At 46.4% G+C, this 24,376-nt stretch overlaps 2 protein-coding genes across 5 annotated transcripts in view; one reads left to right on the top strand and one right to left on the bottom strand.

The window, feature by feature from the left end:
• Positions 1-3,185: 3,185 nt before the first annotated feature.
• YIPF5 (Yip1 domain family member 5) lies at positions 3,186-10,468 on the bottom strand. Of its 2 annotated transcripts, none has more exons than XM_068698038.1 (6): positions 10,312-10,468; positions 10,067-10,193; positions 8,363-8,532; positions 6,969-7,114; positions 5,784-5,965; positions 3,186-5,178 (listed from the first exon to the last, which is right to left on the bottom strand). In XM_068698038.1, exons 1-6 carry the CDS (start codon positions 10,394-10,396, stop codon positions 5,016-5,018), a joined length of 873 nt encoding a protein of 290 aa, XP_068554139.1. In that variant the 5' UTR covers positions 10,397-10,468; the 3' UTR covers positions 3,186-5,015. The 2 variants fall into 2 exon arrangements, with proteins under 2 accessions (XP_068554139.1, XP_068554140.1); XM_068698039.1 differs by having other exon boundaries at positions 10,067-10,189; positions 10,312-10,434.
• Positions 10,469-16,811: 6,343 nt separating this feature from the next.
• Positions 16,812-24,376, top strand: part of KCTD16 (potassium channel tetramerization domain containing 16) — a 66,961-nt gene continuing 59,396 nt past the window's right edge. Inside the window, exons 1-2 of one of the 3 annotated variants that reach the window (XM_068698160.1) lie at positions 16,812-17,412; positions 17,970-19,113. In XM_068698160.1, coding sequence (XP_068554261.1) covers positions 18,282-19,113 — 832 coding nt within the window. In that variant the 5' untranslated portion in view covers positions 16,812-17,412; positions 17,970-18,281. Of the gene's footprint in view, positions 19,114-24,376 lie in introns of all 3 variants that reach the window. The other 2 variants (XM_068698158.1, XM_068698159.1) reach the window with 2 other exon arrangements.

The following is a 24,376-nucleotide window of genomic DNA, read 5'->3' as shown; positions in this document are numbered from 1 at the left end:
GTGTCTAATTTTAGACAATATTCCACTTTACCATTCCTGATGAGGAGCAGAGAATCCCTGCTTTTTAATGTCAGTGCTTCCTTCAATAAAGCAAAAATAATAGGAGGGAAAAAAAACAACCCTTATGAGCACAATGCCTGCAGTTCTCAAAGCAGGGACTGCTGTTTGGCTAATGGCCTGCTGGCTTTGGTTGGGAAAGCACAAAGCTGGCAAATGCGGCTGACAGACTTTCCAATTATAAAATCTCCTCCCACTTTCAAGCTGTGTCCCAGAGAACTGGCCTGGGAATCCACCCCTGGAGAGCAACCTCCTTATGTTCTGCTGGGATAAAGATGACCAAATGCAGCAGGCCCTGGAAAAGCTGCATACAGCTCCTTAGGTCAGTCCTCATCTACAGGACAGGATGAGGAGCTTCCCTGTCTTGCAGGATGCTCAAGGATAATCACAGTAAATAACTGAGGTCCGCACATCTCGAGATGGTAGTGCTTGTAACTTCTAAAGTAACAATAAAACAAAATATTTTTAAACACTTTCAGTTTTTTTCCCATAGGTTGTGTAAATTAATTGTTTCAGTTCTGGAGGGCTGCTAGTTAACTGAATTAAGAAATGTATCTCTGGGAGGATGCAGCACCTTACATGGGAAAGAGGTGCCCATGAGTGCTACCGCGCACGGTGGGCCACGCAGGGAGGAGCCTGCCTGCATCTCCCAGCAGCTGAGAGGGCAGTGATTATCTGGTGAAAAACAATTTCTCATGCTTTTGGACTGCATAAAGAAAATGAAGAGACTTCTTGGTAGTGCGAAGAGAAAACCTGGTCAGAAAAATTAGAGCTGTATAGAAAGGAAGGGATGCAGCAGAGCTTTCCCACTGCCAGGAGGGCTTCCTGGCACGCACAGCATCTCCGCTGAATTGACAGGCTGTGACTGACGTGAGGGTCTTGCCCATTACATGGAGCAGAAATCCAGCCAGACATCAGCGGTTTGGCTACCTGGGGGTGTAACTGCTGCTGATGTCATGGGAGGCAAAGGAAGAGGGCGAGCGGAGGAGGAAACCTTCCTGATGCTGAGCTGTGGCGGCCCCAAGCCCTCCCTCACAGCGATGCTGCCTGCGGTCGCACATCAGATATGCTGCAGGCCCACCCAGTGGAGATGTGAGAAACAGCAAGCCCCAGTTATTCCACTCCTTTTTGTTTAAATCATTTTTGTTAAAGTTGCAGCATGTGAATGCTTGTCCACAGAAAGATGTTCCCTCTTCTGCAAACCTGCTCCTGGGGCACAACCCGTGGCAGTACCACAAACTGCCGGCTGCTCTTTTAGCTCGCGTGGTTCCTAAAGCACATAGCAGACTCCGCAGCAGCTTTGGGAGGAACCAGCACACCGTCAGTGGGTGACCACCTGTGGCTGCTGCCAGGCCGTGCCCCAGCCCGACCCTCACCCCCCGAAGCACTGCGCCCTGCTGCGCCCGCCGCTCCCTGGGGGTCCCGGGTCCCTTGCACACAGGTCGTGCAGTGAAGATGTCCCTGTGCCGACACTTGAAGACAAGCCTAAGAGCACTCCAGCTTCTCACTACAAACCCAAAGAGATGTTCTTTGCAGTAACCAAGTCTGAACCATTCAAGTTCGTGGAAATAAGGTGACCGTTTTGGAGAGAAGCCAGCGTGGGAGCGGCGCAAAGCTGCGCCAGGGAAAGTTCTGACTACACATGAGGGAAGATTTCTATACCTTAAGAGTGGTCAAACGCTGGAACAGGCCTCCTAGAGAGGTGCCTGATGCCCACACCTGTCAGTGTTTGACAGAGGTTTGACAGCTCAACAACAAGCTTTAATGACATATGATTTGTTGATGCTTACAAAAATTTTGCTTATTGAAACTGAATGGGAGTCAGCAGTTGCCTCATAGCAAAACAAATGACCTGAAACACACAGGTGCTGTCAAAACTTTGCTTTTGAATGGACAAACTGGGAAAAGCAACTTTTAATATAACTTTGTACAATAGGAAGTAATTTAAAGAGTGGGCGTGATAAAGCAATTAGCTTTAAAAAAGCAACGCCAGCATTCATACATGAACACTTTAAGCTGAGCAACATGAAAATGTCAAGAGACAATGCAGTGTGAAGCAGGTAGCATTAACACTTCATCAGAAAACTAGATGAGAATACTGCTGTTAACAGACAGTGGGGGAGAATTCAGATTTAGGAAAGTAGGGAAAAAAAAAAAAGCCTAAGTATAACTAAAGGCAAATGTGGGAGTGAGGAATTACAGCACATAATCTTCTCATTCCATGTGACAGTAAGATTAAATAGTCTGAAACATAACTAAAATTGAAGCAGGTTCTAGGACAAAACAGTATTATAGTAGGTTAAAGTAGGAAATCAATAGAATTGATTCTGGAAAGGCAATAAACAGGGTCAATGGAATCACATTAACTAACCTACCAGAACCTGGGGATATTTAAGACTACCAGTTTAGATACATTATGTTTTTGTGAAGCCCCCTGTGAATTAGTCTTCGACCCACTTCTACTCCTTCTTCCTACTTCCATTCCTGCTCCCAGGAGCCTAGGTGGAAATTCATCACTGAATTCACCACAATGTGGTCTGAAGAACACAGAATGCTCCTGAAACTATCAGGTCAAACCTCACTGCTTAAGTAGAGCATGTAGCATCCTCCACTGTCAGAATAGGGACTTTGTGACAATGTATACACAGAAATACGTTTTGATATGGTCTTTCCAACTCAGTAGTTGTGCAATTAGTGCTACACGGAGATGGGTGGATTTTAACATTTCTCCTTTGCACTTAACTTCTAGGATGATTACTTACATGTTAAGTTGTTATAAATAACTTCGGTCACCACAGCAAGAGAAATCTACAAAAATCAGTGCAAGCTTTAAGAAATGAACCATACATGCAAGGTAAGCTCAATCAGTCAACAACAAAACAATATTTGAGTATTTAGAACCTGACATGCTCAAGGAAGTATGCCAGTTTTTATACTTCTTAGAAGCATTCTGTATTTAATTAGGTCTCATTAGTAAAGGCAATCACTGTAACTTATTTGCAGAAACACAGGACATCATGCTCCATCAGCAGATAATGTTGTTCAATAAAAAGAGGACTTTGAGCATCAGGCCTGCTAATCCAAAGAAAATCAGAACTAAAACATGCAGAGTAAAACATTCCAGTAAATAAAATAAACTCAACTGTTTTATTTAGGATGATAACTCATAATAAAGTATCAAAGTATAAAATTATCTGGGCTCTTGAATCAAATTCTTGAAGGAAATTGAATTTTTTTTTTATGAGTTTTAAAATTCATTACAACAGCCAGACACAGTACGTAAGTCAAAACAGTTTTCTGCATCAGCGTTTAGTTCTTGATGCTTTCACACTCATTCAGCACTTCCCACAGCTCCCAGGAACACAACAAAGTTAGCTCCAACCAAAGAAGGGGACCTCTTCAGTAACTTCTAGTGGGACTAGGAAGAATTTATTTTATTTATTTATTTTTTTTAGGAGAACGAGAAGAACTAAAGGAAGAGTGAACAATAACATGCACTGGTCTGTGAAATTATTCACTCATGGTAGCTTTCCTTTGATGTAAGACCCATTCACGGACTGAGTCTTACAAGGTGTTAACATAACACATAAAATCTATGAATATATTATTCCACAAACCTGACAGATGAGCATCGGACTAACACCTTCAGTAAATTCAGTGAAATGAATTTACTGAATTTAATCCCCTGGATTAAATTGCTGAAAAATGGTAGTTATAATCTAGCATTTTGATAGAGCTTCTTCATTTCCAAGGGAAAGAAAAAAAGACTATCTTCCCTTTCCATTGAGTTGTTTTCTTGCTTTTGAGAATTAGCAAGTGCTTCTGTGAAGACCAAGCATTTTTGCTTTCCTACATCCTACACTTATAAGACTTCTTGTAAGCATCTGATATCACAAACTAGATTATATTTGTAATGTAAAATTAAGTATGTATGGCTGAAGCAAATATCAAATCCACTAACTGAATACATTTTTAAATATGATTTTGCTTCCCTATGAAAGTTCCTATTTTAATAACCGAAGTCCGTTCAAAAGTAAAGATTGGAAAACTCAAACAACATTCTCAAAATTTAAGGAAAATTTAATCAATATACCTTACTTTTACAGTAACTACAATACTGGCAAGCATAACATTTTCAAAATGGTGTTTTTCTTGGAAGTACTGCAAAAGAGATTACTCTCTGTCTACTATGTGCACCATTAGGGGAAAATCCTCTAGCTGAAGTCATCTTCAGAAGTTCAAGTTAACATATAGCTACTTAGACATCCAAATGTATTCATATTTCAAATGTGACAGAATTGCAGATCCTTTTAGTTTTTAGAGCATCTGTTTCCTAATTCATAATTTCAGTATCTTAAGTCTTGAATTACTATCACATCAAATGAACAAGTAAATGAGACCAAACAGCGTAAGTGTGTGTCTGTTAAAATATAGAAATAATTGTTTGTGTTCTTCTGTGCATTTTCCTTTTGGCAAGAGGGGAGAGGAAATGGGTTATTACTGCAGATTTATTCAAAGAGAACTTCCAAATCCACATCATCTGTGGTTTTGTTAACTTCTACTGATAACAATCTTTCAATCTGTAACTGCATCCCTCCTCCCTCCCTCCCCTGAAAAAAAAAACAAAAAAAAACAAACCCTCCCCCCTACTCCCCCACCAGATCAAATAAACAACTAAAAGTTACTTTTCTAAAGATATAGGAATGGGAAAGAAATTACATTAACTTGATAAGCATGAACACTTATTAAAGCTATAGACACCTCAGGTCAATTGAGAACAGTATTCAAAGTCCTAAAAAAGTGAACACAAGACATTTGTTCCAGATGATTTAAACCTGGTCTAAGTTTTGTGATAGCAACACTATACAGGTGTTTGCAGCCGTGTCTGGTCCAACTAAGTACTCCAAGTTGATGTCTTCATTTTGGCCCACTGGAGTCCAACAATTTGGACAGTCTCTTCAAAACACAGAAATGAGAGCAAAGACTCCATACAATAAAGCACAGGGGTATGCTACTAGAAGTTGCTGTCCTTCCATTGCTAAGGCAGAAATGAAGATTTTGGAAGCAGAAAAGCTGCACCAGCCGATGATTGCAGCTGTGAGAATAATTCCCATCACTCCCCTGTGAAGATAAAAACAGAACTCATTTAAGACTCATGTGTTTAGAAGTCGTAACTAGACTCCTAATATGTTCTACAAGTTCTAACAACTTTATCTTTTATCTTCCGCATTTTTAAATGATAGAGTTCCGGTAAAGATTTCAGAGCCATATTATTCAATTATCACAACATTAAAAAGCACCTTTGTACATATGAAATTTAGGTATTAAATAAAGAAACTATATTGCACTGTTTCTTGCTACTTTTCAGTTCTAATTTCATACAGTTATGAAGAATCACGTGGATTTTCTTTGTCTGACATTCAGTTTTGTATCTTAACTTATAAGCTATCTTTTCAACTTTGCAGGTAATAGTATTTATCAGATTCAAAGCTAACTGAAAATAAACTCAATACTGAAAGAGTCCATGTATTTATGCTGATTGACTTAAAGAAAAGCAGTATTCACACCTTTTTTTCCAGTGAGAAAGTTGAGACTTGTATTTTTACACTTACAAATTCCTGTCATATTGAAATTACAGGCACGTTCATCACTATGAAATTTTCTTGTAATAACTTTCTCTCACAGGAGAGGAATCTATTTAATCAAGTTATAGTTTATGTACTTACTGCAATGAAAACACAATTGCGAAAGTGGAAAGTAGGATCATAGGAAGAAGACAGTATCCAAGGACACTGGCAACGCAGCCAAATGAGACGCCTGTCATGCTCATTAAGTTCAGGAGACAAAACATCCCTAAGCATCCGATTGCACTTATCCCATACACATAACCAAACTGGATTTTACCAGCCTGAAAGTTAACCAGAGTACACATTAATTAATAGAACAAGTAACACCTGCCACAAACAAAGACAAGAAGAATTAATATTTACAGCATATGTTCATTTTCTCCATCATCCCTCCAACCACCAATTCCTAGATTTAAATTCAACATGCCGTATTTTCCCACAACCTGAATTCCAGGACACCTGTACATTTTGGACACCCAAGAGGCACATTTATCCAAAGTTTACCTATTTCAATAAATAGATTTTAATCAAATTGTTATTTTTGATCTGCAAAAGTCTATGAATTCCGCAGGAGTTAAAGAATCATAGGATATCACAGAACCATGCGGTATCCCAAGTTGGAAGGGACCCACAAGGATCACCAAGTCCACCTCCTGGCTTAGGCAACTAACTTCTCACGGTGATCTCTTTGAAGATGTCTTGCAATAATCTTTACAGGAGTAATGTTTAAGACTAGAAACGTTTGGAACTTCTCTACAAATCTAGAGCTAAAATGCCTTGCGATAGACTCCACAGTGTTACAGAACAATGTGAATTATAAATAAGAAGCAAATATTAAAGCAGAAGGTAACAGACAACTCAAAAATACAATGCATAATTCTGAAAGTAACACACCTCAATCACTTTAAAAAAGCAGTTAAAAATCTGAGAACGAGTCACACACCCATTTCTGTGAAATAGGGAATGGTATTCCTCAAAAGTAGACTATAGGCATTCCAGTGAAATAAATGGCATGCAAAAAACAAAACAAAACAAAAAACAAACTCCAAAGCTTTGACTTAAAATCCACAGAAAAAGGGTAGCAAACTCACTAACCTCAGGGAGTGCTGCATGAAGCCCCAGCTCCTCTCCTACCAAGCTACAAACTCCTGGTCACGATGTGATTTTTCTGGCCTCTATGCTAAGGAGTCAGTTCCATTGACCTACAGGTAACTTGTCTTTTTCCTCCAGTGTCTCCAGGCATATCAAAGCACAAATAATTATATTTGGCAATCAATGTCTTACCAGTAATAACGTGGCTCCAAAAGCTAAGCAGAAGACCATTGGTCCGGCCAAATCAGTCTCATTCATGATGCTGCCATCTGCTACTTTTAGTGGGTGCAGCACTGTTAGTGTCTTCTGCCAGATATGGTCGAAATTGATCCCCAATTCTGCAAGTTACATGAAACAAACTATGCATATTTATGTATTTTTACTTCTTTGTTTCACTGACAAGTTTTCCCTGCCCCTGCACTCTTAAATCTCCTCCAGGAACTATCCTACAAGGACCACAGAACTGAGTCATTCCCTCTGTCCTTGGGCTGCTGAGTGTGCTGCTTCCACAGATTCCACGTCTCAAATGTTCTGCAGTGACAGGCTGGTTTCTAAAGAGCCAGATAAGGCCTAAGAACAGTGTTCTGCGCCAGACCAAAGTTCATTTAGCCCAGCACATTGTCTCTGTAAGTGGCCAAAGAAGATATGCATGGAGGAGTATCAGCAGAAAATACACAGATTCCCCAAACATTTCCCAAGTCTCTGGCAGCTGGTGGCTCAAGGATTTCAAATTCAAAGTAGTTTCTCCGTACTTAGTTATCCTCAGTGGATTTCTCCTTCACAAACCTCCTATACTCTTATTGAATCCACTGAGAAAAACACAACCATTCCTTTTAACACTTGACTCATTTTACAGCTTCTTGCACCTAGATAGGATTTCAAGGCTCCGTCCATACAATTTGACCACAGCTGTGCAAACACCTATTTGCCCACCCCAGGCCCTGGGAAGTATTTACACAAACAAAATAATTTTGTGAATAATATAAACAAGCACAGCCAGGTGGAAAGAAAATACAAACACCTGCCTCTCTGACCAGTAACGCTAAGGGCTTCTTCAGTTGTTTGGTACTGAACAATGATGTATATGAGCTGGCAACTCAGCTACAGACACCGACTACCTAACCATTCTGGCATTTGGCACACTCTTTATTCTGCACAGGAATTTCTGCAGTGTACAGCACTCCTTTAGTAATGCAAGACTTCAGTTCTAATCACAGAATCGACTGCAGCTAACAGCATCAACTTATTTTCACAAAAAAAAAAATTACGATTTGCTACAAGTACGATTTGATACAACAAAATTATTAAGTGTTTTAAGCGCTGTATGAAGTTGGGCTATTCATTTAATTATTATGCCTTCCATGGAACAGATAGCATGAAGCAATAAAGCATAATGCTAAAACTGTGTCCAAAAGTTCACACAAGAACGTGCAAATTATACACTGAAATACAGCTAAATAACAAAAAACTAATGAGAATTGAGTCAATTGTGTACTTCCAGAAACAGGAGAATACACACCCTACTACTCAACTCATCCTCAAGCTGGGAGGAGTTTTGGATTTCAGCCACAAAGCTCAAATTATACCTTCTAATAGAGGAGGCTCATCCTCAAAGTTACTTCCATAAAAAGACTGTGCTGAGGTTGGAGTATACGTCTGTGTTGGCTGGTAAATCTGCCCCGTGTACGGCTGCTGCTGCATCATCTCCGGAGGGACGAATCCGCTTTGCTGGGAGTACTCGTAGCCTCCATACTGCCTACAGGGAACGACAGCACGTTACAGACGGATACAGAACTTCATTTTAAACACCTCCCTGCACAAATCAAAGCTTTTTTTCAGCAAATAAACCACAGCAAACAGATCTGTCTTTCCTCCTCTTTTCAACAGTCACATTCAATGCTCCCCTACTCAAATGCAAGTGTTTTAGGCACTTAACCACATTCATCTGTTCAAACCGTTAATAACAATGCTGATGAGCTAAAGACGAGGTACTACCATAAGCTGAACACAGTAATTATCGTCATGTGTGCTTTTGTATTGCTTTTAAGTCAGAGGCCTGCAAAAATGAGCATTATCCATTGACTGAATTACTACCACAACTTGTGGACATGTAAAAGAGTAGAAAAAATTTAAGTCACAAACTAATCCAATTGTCCCTTAATTACTACTGACAACTCACTTGATGCCAGCATTAATGTACAATTGAGAACGTTCACTTGCAAACTCACTGTTACAGAACAAAGTAGCTCGTACTATCACCTTCACTGCCCTCCATATTTAAGAAAAAATCAGACTAAGGAAAAAAAATAAAACCATATTTTCCTCTTTACTTACACACCACAGTTACATCAACATCAACGCATAACGCAACAGTTAGCGTTATGACACATAAAAAGGAATTATGGTGTGGATTCTAAACACGGTGACATCTACCTAGAGGACATGATGCTGGGAGCAAGAGGGTAGAAATTTTTCAGTTTCTATTTGCACTTTCTCATATATTTGCTAACACGTTTATACTGTCTTTGCAATACCATTATAGATTTCACATATATAAAAACATATGAGGTTATAGACATCTTAAAAGAAAATAAGCCTCATCAGAGCTATCTTCTCTTCCTAAACAAACTCCTAAGTTAATTTTGCCACTAACAGTCTCTGAGTCTGACTACAAAGACTTCAGTAAATGCCTCCAACAAATTTAGAACTACGGAAACACGAACATAAAGAAGGAAAACCCAGAACTCACTCTCCTTTTCTTGTGCCAGTACAGCCCAGCCTCACCACAGCCCAGCAATCCTTGTCAGGATAAAAACACGCATCAACCTGCTCCATCTATCACAGCCAACAAACTCAGGCCACGTACCTGACAGAAATCCTCAGCCTGGGACTACGGATGTACCAAGCACTCCCTGCGACCTAGAAAAGTCTGCCACAGTTTTCTGCTAAAGCCTAGAAAACACCACGGACGTTACGGGCTCATTTATCTGACACTGCGACTAATTTTCATTCCCTGAGTAACCGCAAACACCCTTAGGGAACACTGATAGTGGCGTTCCAAAGGATTATTTATATTATTACAATTTCCCACGTAGCATCCTGAGAGCCCTGCCTTTACGTTACAGCACAACCCATGGGGTATGTAGCATGTAACCGCCATACACCTCATTTACGGGATTTAACCCGCACAGCGGCACCGCAGCAGGGCTCGGTGCCGGCCCTGAAGGCGCCGCGCTCCCCATGGGCAGCGGGGCGGCCCCAGGGGCCGTTCCCTGCCGTGGGGCCGTTACCTGCCGTAGGCCCGGCCGCCGCCGCCGCCGCCGTAGTCGTAGTGCTGGGCCTGCTCGTCGATGCTGTAGCCGGTCTGGAAGAAGTCCGTGGTGAAGCTGTCAAAGCCGGACATCTCCCGCACCCTGCCTGCGGGGAGCACCGGGAGAGTGAGCCCGCGGCCCCGGGACCCCTTCAGCCCCTTTCGGCGCCCCCCAGAACCCCTCCCGGTGCCCTCCCGGTGCCCCCCGGCCCCCCCCGCACCCACCGCGGCCCGGCCCAGGCGCGGCCCCCCCGGCGCGGCGCTGCGACGTGTCACCCTGCCGCCCGCCGCTTCCGGGGCCGCCGCGCATGCGTGCGACGCGCCCCCAGCGCGCATGCGCCGCCCGCCCCGCGCGCTGCCTGCGTGGCAACGCCGAGGGGGCGAGGCCGGGCGGGGTCACGTGGGGCGCGGGCCGGGCCTGAGGCGCGGCCTCACGCGGGGCCTGTCACCGAGCGGCGTCGCGCTTCTCGTTCTTTGCGTTTATTTTACCTGTTAATTACCCAAATAAATGATGTTTTGAGCTTCTGTATGGTTTCTTTTCTTGGTTAAGGTCACGAGTGGCGTTGCCCGCGGGCTCGGGCTGCCCCAGCGAGCCCCGCAGGGCTCCCCGTGGGCAGGCGGTAGCGGGGCGGGGAGCTGCGGGCGGTGGCAGGGCTCAGTACCCCTCACACCAACACGTTAAATAAAAAGAGCGTGATCCTGAGGCACGATAAAGTGTGTGCAGGAGCTGTGGTCTGCTGGTCCTCCTCAGAGGCAGCTGTCAGCCTGTGCCTTGCAGGTGGCTGCAGGAGCGGGAATTCCATAGAACTGAGGCAAACAAACAAACAAACCAAACCAAACCAAAACAAACAAACCAAACTAAACCAAAACAAACAAACGAAAACAAACCAAAACAAAACAAAACTGAAACAACCCATGGTGCCTGTGAAATGGCCTGGCCTAGGGGAGGCCTGAGGAGAGGATCCCCCAGTGTTATGTGACAAATAGCAGTGGGGTGGATCCGTCCCTGTGGGGACACGAGGGGCTGGCAGAAGCTACTCACTCTGTTTTTCCTTCTAATTCCATCGTTTTGCTCCATTTTTTCTGCTCAGGGCCAGGGGAAAAGCTGCCCTCTGAGTGCTAATTAGAATTTGTTTTCATTAACTACCTCAGGTACTCGTGCAGAGCGCAGGAAGAAGCGAGTGTGCTGCTGACTCAGACGGGCTTGTTGTGGACAGAGCCGGGGAAAACCCAGCTGAGGCAGTTTAGCTGAAACTTCAGAATGAGCTGAATCATAATTGCCACATTATTGTTGTTGCCGAATAGGTGCACAGTAATGAGATTCAGAAATGTTTACTTGTGCATGCATAAACAGTTGCAATCCGGTGCGTGATGTAGCTGAACTTACGGGCACGCTAGAACAGATTGCTTGCCACTCGGGCACACAAGCTTCTGCAAATGCAAGACCCTTTTCCGAAGTAGGTTTTTATTTTATTTTATTTTTTTAAAATTCACTGTGGCTTAGGACACAATTACAGTTATTTTGTTACAAGCTCTCACGGATATAATCTTCTTCTACTGAGATTACTGTATTTGAATAACAGTCCTGTTATAAGCCTCTCCTGCAGAACGCACCTTGTGGTGCAGGATATCCAGTATCTCCTGGGAACAGCCTTCCAGAAAATACGCGTGTTTGTAGAACTGGATGAAATAACAATGTAGGAATTATAGTCACAGATAACACAGAGATCAGTCACTACGGTATAAGCTGCTTCCTGCACATTTATAGTTTAGGTAAATGAGTGTTTGAAGGCTGAGAAGGCCCAGGCTTTCATGGAAGACCTGTAGAGTGTGCAGGATACATCTGATGTTGATGGCTTAGTGCCGCTTTGATGAAGTGTGTGACTTGGTTGCAGTTCACTAGACAGTGAAATTAGACCCAAATTCCAGGCAGTGGGCTGTTTAATTGTGATTTGCTGGTGAAATGCTCTTTGTCTAGAAATCTGTTTGGATTTGCTTAGATTATTAGAATTTGCTCACAGCTTAGGCTCGAGCTTTCATTAATTAGCTCTCTGTTTGCACTGGGCTTCTTAACATGACTTTAGGGTATCAGTTGTCTGCTTCAGCTTTGCGGGACAAATTCACACTTGCCTGTAGCAGTGAGTTGTCTGGTACAGGCCTATGGGTCCAAGGAAAGCAGTATCTTGCAGCTGCACAGCTATTGTCTTCTTGCATGACTTGGAAAGTGCACTGTGGTAGCCAGCACTAATGGGAACAGGGGGAAGTTCATCCTTTTTATACCTTCTCCCCCAGTATGTTCTTTCTGGAGACATATCAGAAACCCCTTCCTTCTCTGGTGAAGCAAAATAGAGATGATTTTATTATGTATGTATGAAAATGATGCTTTATGATGCTTGTATGAAAATGAAGACTCTAAACAGATGTGGAAATGCATCAGTTTCTGCCAGTATATGCCCGACAATTCTTATTAGAGCAAGAACCCACAAAACATCTCTGCAGGTTGCCTGTGAGCAGCAGCTCTCACCTTGCCCGCTGGCGCAGCCTCGTTGCCTGGTAAGGCACCAAACACGGCCCCTTTCCTGAGGGGCAGTCCTACCTGTGCTGTGGACAGGGAGCAGATGCCTGGTTTTGTGAGACACGTTGAAACGGGAAGATGGGAAGTATAAAAATACTCATGAAATTAGTGCATGGGTTACACAGTGGCCATATCAAAATAATGCTACCCAGCGAGGACCAAAGTTTGTATTGGCTGCAACATTAAAAACCACACTATATTCATAGTAGTGTAAATAACAGGATAATCTGAACCAGACCGAAGATAAAACTGTTATCAAAGTACTTTGGTAATGTGGGAGGAAAGGAAAAAGGAAGAAGTCTGCTGAAGAAAGCTTTGCTGTGGCAAAACATGTAAGAGAGAAAGTCCCATAGCAAAAGGTGACTGAAAACAACAATTTTCCTTTGAGCTTAACAAGGTTGCTGATGCGAGTGCATATGAGGTCTCTGTCTGTTTGTATGTGCTGGGTGTATTGAAGTGTCCAACACACACAGGACTGTTTTTGTGTAGCAGATTGCTTTGCTGAACACCATCCATGAAATTCTACAGGATTTTTTAGCATTTGATATATCAATTCCTGGCCAAAATGTTACCTGATGTACAATGGCTGCTACACAAACCAGTAGAATGTGATTCTTCTTCACTGTCAGATTTTGGAAATGTAGCACCTTGTGCAATGAATTTGCTTTGGATTTGGTGTGTGATGAGAAGAGCACACAGTTTTCCTTGCAGGAGCTGTGCCCACATTCTGCATGTTACTTGATGGGGAAAAAATAATGTCTCATGTTTCCTGCTTGAATTATCGGCCTTACACAACGCCTGTGCTTACATGCTGAGTGGCTGTGAAAGCTATTCTTCCTCTTTGCCTTTTTTGATGAAAATACATTATGCACTTGAGTTATGAATAAAAGATCAAGGGCAAAACTGTATAATGCTCTACTATGTACTTCGTAATAAACCCTGCTTTATGGCACTTGCACTTCTGCTAGCAGATCCTTTTCTTGGGGAGATCCTGCCATTTAGAGTTCCTTTATGCTTTTTCTCCAAAGTGAAATATTTGTTAGGTTGTCTTATTCACACCTACTGTGAAATTTCAGTGGATGAGATTTTCACTGTATGTAATTCACACTGCAGGATCAGTGGACAATGTGTTAATTTATCTCAGTGCCATACTTTTTCTTGCCTGGCTCTGTTCTTGGGAACTCAGTTTCCAGAGCTACCAGAGGGATGGGAAGACCACTCTGCTCTAGGAATGCTATACATCTTTTCTAAATTGCCTGGGTTGAAGGTCTGTTACTCTGCAATAGGCTGGGGTTTCTTTCTGCCGGGACTGTTACTGTCCTTTGCTATGGATTGAGTTTGGACTGGAAGTCTGTCTGGAAGTACTGGCATCTGCCTGCAGGACATGGTGGCTGGTTCTCCCTGCAGCCAGTGTCCCTTCACACTGCTCTGACAATAGGCCACAGCTGGGCCCAAAGCACCTCCTGGGGCCAGACCTTCCTTTTCCTCTTTGCCACGCCACCCTCCTCAGCAACTGTGCTGTTCTCTGGGGCTCGGGAGAGTCCTGGCCTGCTGCAATGGGAGTTACAGAACACGTGGCTGGAGGCTCCTTTGGTGTACCACGAAGTCACTTCTGAATCAGAGTGTAAGTCGAGAGCTGAAAACTTTACTTTTTTTTTTTTTTTTTTTTTTTTTAACTATTGTGTTTAAAAATCACCCAGAGTGATGAAAGTTCCCATGTGGCTTTTTAGCTGAAATCTTATGTCCAAAATCCAACTTAGATTTTTTTTTTTTTCTTCCCTCCTTTTCTAATTCCCTTCAGAATTATTCCCTCAATTTCCACTAGAAATCATTGCTACTTCTGTGAGTGCCTGAAGTTCAGTGTGGTGTTTAAATGCTGATAAACAGCTTCTACATTTCTCGTTATACGTGGGCGGCTTGATTCGTATTTATAGCTGTGTGTTCGCACTGCGAGCTGTAAGGTGATGTGTGTACATCCCATCGCTACTATACACTTAGCTGAATACTACCCTTTCTAACATCCATTGCTGCTTCTTTTCAGACACCTACCCCTTTTTAGCACCCGCAGAACTTGATGAAGTCAGTTGTCCCATGACTTTGTGAAAGCTTGGATGCTAACATAGCACTTTGTCATAAGGAGTGGCCTCAAACCTGTGAATGATGTCACATCGTTGATGTATCGGGTTTAAGCATAGCTCTGCTGTGACTTCTGGAACATACGCTCTAAGCTTGGGCTAAATTTTTCCCTAGCTATATTGAAGGTTATGTAGGCATCTGTTAAAAGTGGGACATGCTTCATCCTCCTCCTTTTGATAGATGCTGCTTTTCTTTTCCATCAAAGAACTGTAGCCGCACTTAAGTGAGCTGCTTTAGTTTTGCGGCTGAATAGGTAAGGTCCTTAGTGTGGTCCTGACACATATTTTACATTTAGGTCACCGGTGCATTTGGCCCAGATTTTGAAGTTTCACTCTTATCAGGCAGCATTTTGATGGATTTGGCCAGTGGCTTGTATTTAGCAGGGAAGCAGTATGTGATGCTTCTAGTATGGAAGTCACTGCACCAAAGGAAATGATATTATATTGTATTGCAGGAAAATGATTGGAGCATCCCGTGTAAAGAAATAAAAGTAGGAGTTTAATTTCATTCATTTATTGCTTGAAAGGTGCAGAAGCAGATACATTTCTAAAGCTGTTGAGATTAAAATTCTACAGTTTTTGTTCTTTTCAAAGGGCAATTCTGATTATAATTTTTCCAAAAGACTTAGAGCTTAAACACATCTGAGTTCATTAATCACATGGTATCGATGTCAAAATCCTTCACAGAACCTTATCCTCACTCCCTTGCCGGAGTGCCTGCACATCAGACTTGCTGTGTAGTTCCCACTTCTGCCCAGGGGACCTCTGCCACCCGCCTGTGATTTGGACCTCTGTGTGATCGCCGGTGTCTCTGGTGCTTGTCTGAACAAGTTCAATTTTTACTGGGCACAGTGAATTGATTCTCCAAGCCCTGCCAACAGGACACCACTGGCTTTATGAACATTGATTTAATTATTATTAAAGCATATTAACTAACATTAATAACTAAAGTATTTGAAAAAGCTGATGCAATGCTCCTTGCTTTGAACCAGGGCAGCACTAATGAGCATAACTCCCAAAGGAAGCTTATCATTTCTTCTGCCTGGTCATGCAGGTGTTAAACCTGCATGCCTTGACGATGCCAAACTCTTAAAGAAGTGATGAGTACGTCTAAGCTAACGTGTCCTCACATCACACCTGCACGTTTTCGTTCTAAGGATGAGAGCCCCTGACAAGCACTTCTTGGGCTGGCCTGCAGGAGCCGGAGTGGATGCGCAGTGCTTTGTCTCGTCCCGAGCTACATCGTGCAGCCTCTGCCGCGGCCCCAGATGCTGCTGGTTGGAAATTAGAGTGAGATCCAGAGGTGAGGGACAGATCTTTGGCTCAGGACCTTGGCTGTTGCTTCTTAATTAGTGAATGAATTGGGTTAAAAAGCAAGGGTTTGATTCAGGCGTGAATTTGGAAAATGTGTAAGTACCCAAGTTGTGGTTTTCTCCCTTAGCCCTTGGAGTGGTACTTCTTACCCTGAGCATGCGGTGGTGTTGGTTGCTTTATGCTCCTGGCCCTGCTCTCAGAAGCTGGCGGAGCAGGAGCTGGGCTGGCAACTTGCACACCGCGATTCCACCCCGAAACCTCCCCTTTGGGGTCCGGGCACCGTTTGCACGGGAGCCTTGCTGTGTCCCCGCTGTGTCCCCGAGCAGCCTCACCGTGCCGGGACCGCTGCCCCCTGCAGCACCGCGGGGCCAAGGCTGGGGGGAGCCGGAGGGGACCGGGGGGGGGCCGGGTCGGTACCTGCGGACCCGGGGCTCGGCCCGGGGCGGCTGCCGCGAGGTGGCGGTGCGGGCACGGGCACGGGCACGGCCGCGGGGAGCGCGGCCCCGGCCCCTGCCCCCGCCCCCCGGTGCCGCTCACCGGCGGGGCACAGCCGCGGCCCCGCCGGTCCCGGTCCCCCCCCGCCGCCCCCCGGCGGCCAGGCACGTGCGAGGGGCGGGGGCGCACCGGGAGGGGGGACACCGGGGAGGAGGGGTATCGGGGGGTACCGGGGGGGTACCGGGGAGGTGGCCGCGGGGAACTCGGCCGGCACCGGGCGGCGGGGCGGGGCGGGCGGGGCGGGGCGGCCCCGGCGCTGTCCCCGGTGCTGGCGCGGTCCCGGCCCCGCTCCGCCGGGATGATGCAATCGGCAGCGCCCGCCGCCGGCACGGCCCCGCGCCGCTGAGCGGAGCCGCACCGAGCCCAGCCGGGCTGAGCTGAGCTGCACCGAGCCGAGCCCAGCCGGGCTGAGCCGAGCTGAGCCGCATCGAGCCGGGCTGAGCTGAACTGAGCCGCACCGAGCTGAGCCGAGCCGGGCTGAGCCGGGCTGATCTGAGCCGTGCCGGTCGAGCCGAGCCGAGCTGAGCCAGGCTGAGCCGCACCGAGCTGGGCTGAGCCGAGCCGAGCCGAGCCAAGCTGCGGGAGCGGCGGGCAGCTCGGTGCAGCGCAGCGCACCGGACCGGACCGGAGCGTACCGGAGCGCACCGTAGCGGGCAGCCCCGCGGCGCCCCGGCCATGTCCCTGCCGCCCCCCGGCCCGGGGCCGCTGCCGCCGCGGGAGCCGCCGGAGCCCGGCCGGCCGTAGCGCGGGGTTTCTGCAAGTCATCCGCCCACCGCCGCCCTGCCCGGCCCCGCTCCGAGGACCCCGGTGGGATTTATGGGGGTTTTGCGCTTTTCGCTCCTTTCTTCTTCCTCCCCTCCCCGCCGTGCTGTGTGTACCGCTTCCTCTCGGCACCTGCCGCGGTTAACTTTCCTGTGACTGGGTTTAACTCTTGGGATCTCCGTGGATGTTGCTGAGAGCACTTTTCTTGCCTTTGCTGCCCCTTGCCGGGACCGGATTTGGTGCTAAGCGGGCTCTGTGTGCCTGTGTGTGTGTTCTGAGTGTCCTGAGATGTTGCTTTGCTGCACAGAGCTGTGCGTTACTTGTAACCAAGGTAAGAGCTGCCCTTCCCCTTGCCTCAGCTGCATGTCTAAAGCAGATGCTTGTTTAAGATGAACCCTGTGTTGTCTTTAAACCGTGGGGTCACACGGAGTCCTCCCCTTGGTCAGGACTTGGGAAAAGGAACGCAGAACTTGGCAAAAATAGATCTGTTTAGCAGGAAGCTAACTGCTTTCAAAAACCATCGGCTTCTCTTTCTCTCTGTTGCAATTTCTGGCATGCTTAAGAGAATAATTTGTGTCTGGTTTTGTTTTCCCTTTTAACAGACCCGTGAAGGATCATAGGCTTGGCTTGACCTTGATTTTGATGGCTTTGTTGGAAGATCTGATGATGTGATTGCATTTCGTGAAGTGATTGCTCTACAGCCCTTATGGCTTAGGATACAAGCCACTTCTGCCACACAGTTACCCATGGACAATTCCCATCTTTTTTAGACAAACCTTTATTTATTTTTTTTTCTTTTGTTTCCTCACTTTCCTCTCACCCCATTTCTTCTTGATGTTGGGAGCCTTATTCTACACTTTGCCGTGATCGACCGTCCTGCTGCTCCTTGCTGCTGGTTTCTTTTTTAAAATACAATGGCTCTAAGTGGCAACTGCAGGACTTACCTTCCTGCTCGGGAGCAGGGCACCGGGCTGCACTCCTTCCCGGAGGTCGTGGAGCTAAACGTGGGTGGCCAGGTTTACTTCACTCGCCACTCCACCTTGGTTGGCACCCCTCACTCCCTGCTGTGGAAAATGTTCACCCCAAAAAGAGACACAGCCAACGATCTGGCTAAGGACTCCAAGGGAAGATTCTTCATCGACAGAGATGGCTTTCTTTTCCGCTATATTCTGGACTATCTCAGGGACAAGCAAGTGGTTCTGCCCGACCACTTCCCAGAGAAGGGGAGGCTCAAGAGGGAGGCTGAGTACTTCCAGCTCCCGGACCTGGTCAAACTGCTGACTCCCGACGACAGCAAGCAAAGCCCTGACGATTATTGCCACAGTGACTATGAAGAGGTCTCCCAAGGCAGTGACACGAGAATATGCCCCCCCTCGTCGCTCTTACCATCGGATCGGAAGTGGGGATTCATTACCATTGGGTACCGGGGGTCATGCACTATTGGCAGGGAGAGCCAAGCAGATGCCAAATTCAGGAGGGTCCCAAGGATTTTGGTTTGTGGAAGGATTGCTCTGGTCAAAGAGGTCTTTGGAGAAAGTTTGAATGAAAGCAGAGACCCAGACAGAGCCCCAGAAAGGTACACCTCCAGGTTTTATCTCAAGTTCAAGCATCTGGAGAGGGCTTTCGACATGTTATCCGAGTGTGGATTCCACATGGTGGCCTGCAACTCCTCTGTGACAGCTTCTTTTGTCAATCAGTACACTGACGACAAGGTCTGGTCCAGCTACACCGAATATGTCTTCTACCGTAAGTACGAGGCATTTCTAAGGGAGGCGTCACTGCCTGTTCGAAGCCTGGCTCTGACCGTGCGGTTCTCAAAGCCCAGAAAGTGAAAATTTCCTTGTGTCTGCTGCAGCTTAATTTTGATCTGGGGTGATCTGCTTCAGTTTAGGCTTGCAAAAGGTAAAGCAAGGCTGAACTCGGTGCCTTGGTCTTGGCTAGGTGGCAGCACAGACTGTCAAAAGCGCCCATCCCCGCGGCGAAGGCTCCGCGCCTCTGAGCGGCTCAGCCATCCCATGGCCTTGCACACTTCTGCGTGCGAGAGCGATGTGATGGGAGCCTTGCAAACGCGCTGCAGATTTAATTACAGAAAATCTTCAAATGGGATTCAATTTGCAAAGGTAAAAGCTGCTTGATAATAGTCAAGCATAGTCAGCCAAACCATCTGTCAGCAAACCCGACACACTTACGTGCAGGGAAGGGAAAATAAAATCCCGTCCCCCTGGCTGCTTTTCAACGGGGAGCCTTCTCAGAGCCAACTGATGTGCTCTGAAATGAGGGCTCAGAGCAGAGAGAGGCGAGTTGCTGTGCCTTGTTATGCAACATGCCTGTGAAAAACAGTCCTCATAATGAGAAGTATCTGCCCTGCTTACTGCAATCACATCAGATCACATACTGTTGCGGTAATTTTAGCTGATAGCTCTAGCAGGCTCATTAACTTCCTAAGTTGATATTCAGGTAGAGGTACTGTTACCAATGGTAACACGAGGTGATTTTGATTCTATAATTCTGTATCAGAAAATCGTTCCCCAACTGCTGTGCTTAAATGTGCAAGAGGTTTGTGAGGATGTTTTCTTCCATTTTCATCTAAAGAGGGTGAAGGATGGAACATTTTCCCAGTCCATTTGTATAAATGGGCTTCAGCCAGCTGCTGCTTTGGGCAGAGGGATTTAAGGAAGGATAAAAATTGCTTTGCCTGCAGACCTGCTACGCTGTGTGCAATGCTTACAGTTGGCAGGCTTGGTAATGTGGGGAGCTGACAAAAGTTTTAGATGAAAGATGTATCAGGAAGTGAATAGTTGGTGTGTAACGCTGGGTTCAGCGCCATCTACTCTTGTGTCTCGGCTCAACAGGCAACCCTAAGCTGCTTATGTAATGATGCTTAAGTTAGCATCCTGAAGAGCTATCTGTATTTTTGACATGCATAGATTTATGTAAAATTAGTTTTCTAGCTGGATTTTTTAGCAAAATGGTTCAGAGGTCTTGGATCGGCTCATATGCTAACAAGGATAGATGATTTCTATTATTAGGCTTCTCGTGTTTGAAAATTATAGCGTCTTGTACAAGTTAGAGGAGAACAATTCATGTAGCTAAAGGAATGGATTAGAATAAATTGTATTTAAATTTAGAATCAGGAAGAAAAGTTCTTTATAGGCTCAATGTTTTACTAATTGAAGAGAGGATAAAAGTAGGTTCTACACAAATTAGCAAACACAATCTACTGACTCCCATATTAATTGAATTTTTACCTTTAAAGGTTGCCTTTTGCTCCCACATCATTACAGTTAGGGTACCGAGATAAGAGGTACCTTACAAATTTTGGAGAGTGGAAATCTATAGCAGGCATCACAAAATCTCCCACCAATACACAGAATGCCCAATCCAATTAAAGTTCTTGGAAAGACGTATCCAGTCAACACGCTTTGCATTTGGTTCATACCGGTTCTGTCTATTTTTGACACTGGTACAGTTTCAGAGATGGATTTTTCCAAGGGTCCTTCCCTAGGTGAAGCAATGACTGTGATGCCGAACCACTCTTTTATCTCAATCCAGCTCTCCCTGTTCACTTCGTGCTGGTTGCTGCTCGCTGTGCTGGAGCTGCTGGGGGCTGCTGGGGGCTGCAGAGGTTCCTGGCGGTGTGCGTGGGCTCTGGCCGCAGCTGGGTGCAGGGAGGAGCACGGTGCCTGCAGAATTCACCTGGAGCAAAAGGAGCCCCTTCCCAAACCTCCCAAAGGCTTTCATTTTAAACTTTGAGGACCAATAAAATTGACATCTGGCGTTCTAGTGGAATATTACAACTTCTCTGCAGCTGTTTAGCCATAATTATTTAATTAGAAGCTGCCAACTGTGTCTATATTAGCATTAATTCATCAAGCTGTTGCAATCAGGTTAATGGTCCTAAACATGGGCGGTGTCTAAACCAACTGGTTAGGCAGATGCAAAGGTGGTCGTCACAGAGCAGCTCAGTAGCTCCTGCGAAATGCACGGCTGCGGGGGTTGAGAGCTGAGAAGGGATGACTGTTCCCAAAGGAGGAAGAACAGGGGGGAAAACAGTGTTTTGATGCACCAAATACACAGCGTGCTCCAAATACTCCTCAGAAGGTAAATAGCTGTGGTTGGCATGAAGATAAAGAGCATTCTTCACGTACAAATCCTTCTGGAAGTAGATCAGATGGGCTGATGGGGGTGTAAACCGTGCAGCTATTCACATGGGTACAGTGCGTGCTGCTAACAGCGTTGCATGATTAATATTGTATGATAGTTTATCCCCTTGTTCAAGTTTAGGTGCTATTAAGGCTAATGGGAGATTCGTGTTCTCCGTGGAGGAGCTTTTCCCGAAATGCAGGGCACGCAGAAAGCGTCCAGAACAGCAAACCTGCAGCTGTTTTGCTGAGTGGGTGGTGAGATGGGCTGCAGAGCCCGCACACAGGATGACAGTGCAATCCTGGGAGCGCAGCTGGGCTCCGCTCCAGCTTCAAGTAGGCCAAGGCGAAGCAGGGTTTGGAGACGGGCTGTGCTGAGCCATTAGGCCCATAATTAAGCAGTTCTTTGAAACGCAGTCGCTGTGTGGTGGGTGGGCAGGAGCTGCAGCCTGTGTTCCTGCTCGCAGGTGGGGCACGAGGGGAGGGAGGGATGGGGGTTCCGCTCATGCATCTTCTTTCCCTTCAGTTTCTGTTGTGCCAATTAAATTAAAAAAAAAAAATAAACTACTACCTACAGTTGGATTTCTGAATTGAACACTTTAGTGGTTTTCCCTCCTGTTTTGTCAATGATCTTGAAGTAAAACCCCACCCCAAACACTCCGATTTTGAAGAGAGTGGTGGCCTCTGCTTAGATCTTCACTTTAAGCTGTCTCCAGCCTCTACAATGGGATGAATCACAGACGCACAGGGGAACATCTGGTGCGTGCTGGGGGGGGTGGCGGTGGTGGTGGTGTTAAAGCATATGGGCTGGATCAGCCTTCTGTAGCCTGGCCCCATTCCTGGCTTTGCAGTGCCAGAAGCAGGCTCTCCCTCACCACGTCCCGTAACCTACACACCAGCCCTTTTCGCGTGGATCCAGGCGTGCAGAGCTGCCCGGACTGTGGGTGACCGTCCTACACGTGCACGCTGTGGGTGCCAGAAGTGCAAGATGACAGGCTGGAGATGGAGGAGGAGGAGGAGGCCTTAGCTTCGGGCAGCAGGTCAGCGACAGGGCACTGCGTGTACGTGTCTGCAGAACAGCTGGGAGCAGCGTGACGGGGCTGTGGGGTGGGCTGCGATGGGGAGAAGATGCATTTTAGCCCCTCAGGGTATCACTGTCCTCCAGGACCCCGTGGCACGTCCCTTCTCTCTGCTTTTCAGCAGCAGGGATTGTAACAGGCTCTCAGAACAGTCCCTGCTGCAGAGGGGAGGTTTTGACTGCAGCACATTGTGGTTGCCCCTGCCTCTGCTCGCGTGGCTCCCCGGCCAGGGGCACGGCTCGCAGCACGAGGCGCCGGGTGCCCTCTGCTCAGCTGGAGCAGCAAAGGAGGGGGAGAGGAGAGACACTAGGCAAAACGGAGCAAATATAGAAGTACAGATGGAGGAAAGGGTGAGAAAATTCACACACAATCTGGAGGGAAAGAACTAGGGAAAAGATGGGGGTACTGACAGCTACACCAAGAGAATTTGTTAGAGACGTCAAGCCTGCAATTTATCCCAAATGTTTCCCCACAACAGGCAGGTGGAGAGGGCTTGAGAAAAGCTCCTTCAAGTTCACTGGCAGAACAGAATATGGAGGTTGAGATAGCTCTGCCTGTCCCTGCCCTTCCTGGGGCCATTTGCAAAGTCTGAGCAAGTGTGAGGCAATGAGAACAACCGGCCTGGAGCGCTTAAGCCTCGCCTTGCACCAGACACTTCACATCTGTGCGCAGGTCGCAGCTTAAGCATCTACAAATGCTCCAAGGACACCGTGGGGCAATCCTGGCCCTGCAGCTCCAATAGCCAGTGGTTAGCCAACAAGGATCTTGCTGCTGAAAGGCGGGTGCTGCCTCCACTGGCTCTAGCGGCAGTGCTAACTGCTGGCCTCCTCCCCTCCCTCTTTCACGAGGATGCTGGCTGGGTGTCGTTGTCACTTGCTGGTAGGAGGCTGAGGTATTTCTGAAGTAGATTTCAGGTTCTGGGTTAAACAGATGAGACCTTTTGGCTGGGGCTGCGCAGAAGGAAAGCTGAGCAGACACATGGTCTGATTTTTTTGGGCAATCCTTTGGGGACCCAGGAGTTGGACTCCATGAGCCTTGTGGGTCCCTTCCAACTTGGATATTGTATGATTCCACAACGCTGTGATACCTTCTGCGAGGGCTCTCTGCTGGCCGTTCACTGGACATGCATCCCTGGGGCGATCCTGGTGTCATCCATACAACACAATCCCCTGGGAATAACGCAGCCGCCCGCAGCCAGCCCCTCTGTATGTGTGAGCAGAGCTAAAAGAGACTGAGCTGATGTGCGTATCGCTGACTTGTAAATGAACTGCGTGGTAGAAATTTGCCTAACAAGATGAACCCTCTTGTGTAGTGACACCTACAGCTCTGCTGTCAAGGCTTAGATGTAGAAGAGAAACCACCAATTTCCCTGTACCTTAAAACTGATAGACCTGTATGTTCTCGTAGTTTGTTTTGTCTGGCTTTAAATCAGTGAAGATAAAAATGACCTAAGAGATAACAAAATAAAATCTAATCCGATGAATAATGCAGTCTTCCTTTCCTGTAGCCAGGAGATGTTTGTTTCCAGGTATTGTCACTGTCTGGGAACCCGGTCCCTCTGGCTGACCAAAACTCGGAGCGCTCACAAGGATGCTCGTCTGCACATGGTGGGGGCGTAGCGCGGTCAGCCAGGTCTGTTAGCGTATTCACGGAGTCACAAGGACCTTGCTCCCAGCTTTCTGCTCGTACTTGAGCGATGGGTGATGCTTTCCCACTTTGTCATGGCAGACTGAAAAGCCTGCAGAGGCTGTCAGTTTGATTAGAGTTGTTCCACAGATGAAAAATGCT

The sequence above is a fragment of the Anas acuta genome, chromosome 14, assembly GCF_963932015.1.
Source record: "Anas acuta chromosome 14, bAnaAcu1.1, whole genome shotgun sequence".
Taxonomy (NCBI): Eukaryota; Metazoa; Chordata; class Aves; order Anseriformes; family Anatidae; genus Anas; species Anas acuta.
This window is presented reverse-complemented; position numbering and strand designations above follow the sequence as displayed.

Excerpts from the sequence above, each read along its gene's own strand:
- YIPF5 (XM_068698038.1), bottom strand. The coding sequence starts at position 10,396 with ATGCGCGGCGGCCCCGGAAGCGGCGGGCGGCAGGGTGACACGTCGCAG. Across the intron at positions 10,194-10,311 it reads CGCGCCTGGGCCGGGCCGCG|GCAGGGTGCGGGAGATGTCC; the intron begins GTGGGTGCGGGG and ends TGCTCCCCGCAG. Across the intron at positions 7,115-8,362 it reads TGAGCCTCCTCTATTAGAAG|AATTGGGGATCAATTTCGAC; the intron begins GTATAATTTGAG and ends TGTAACTTGCAG.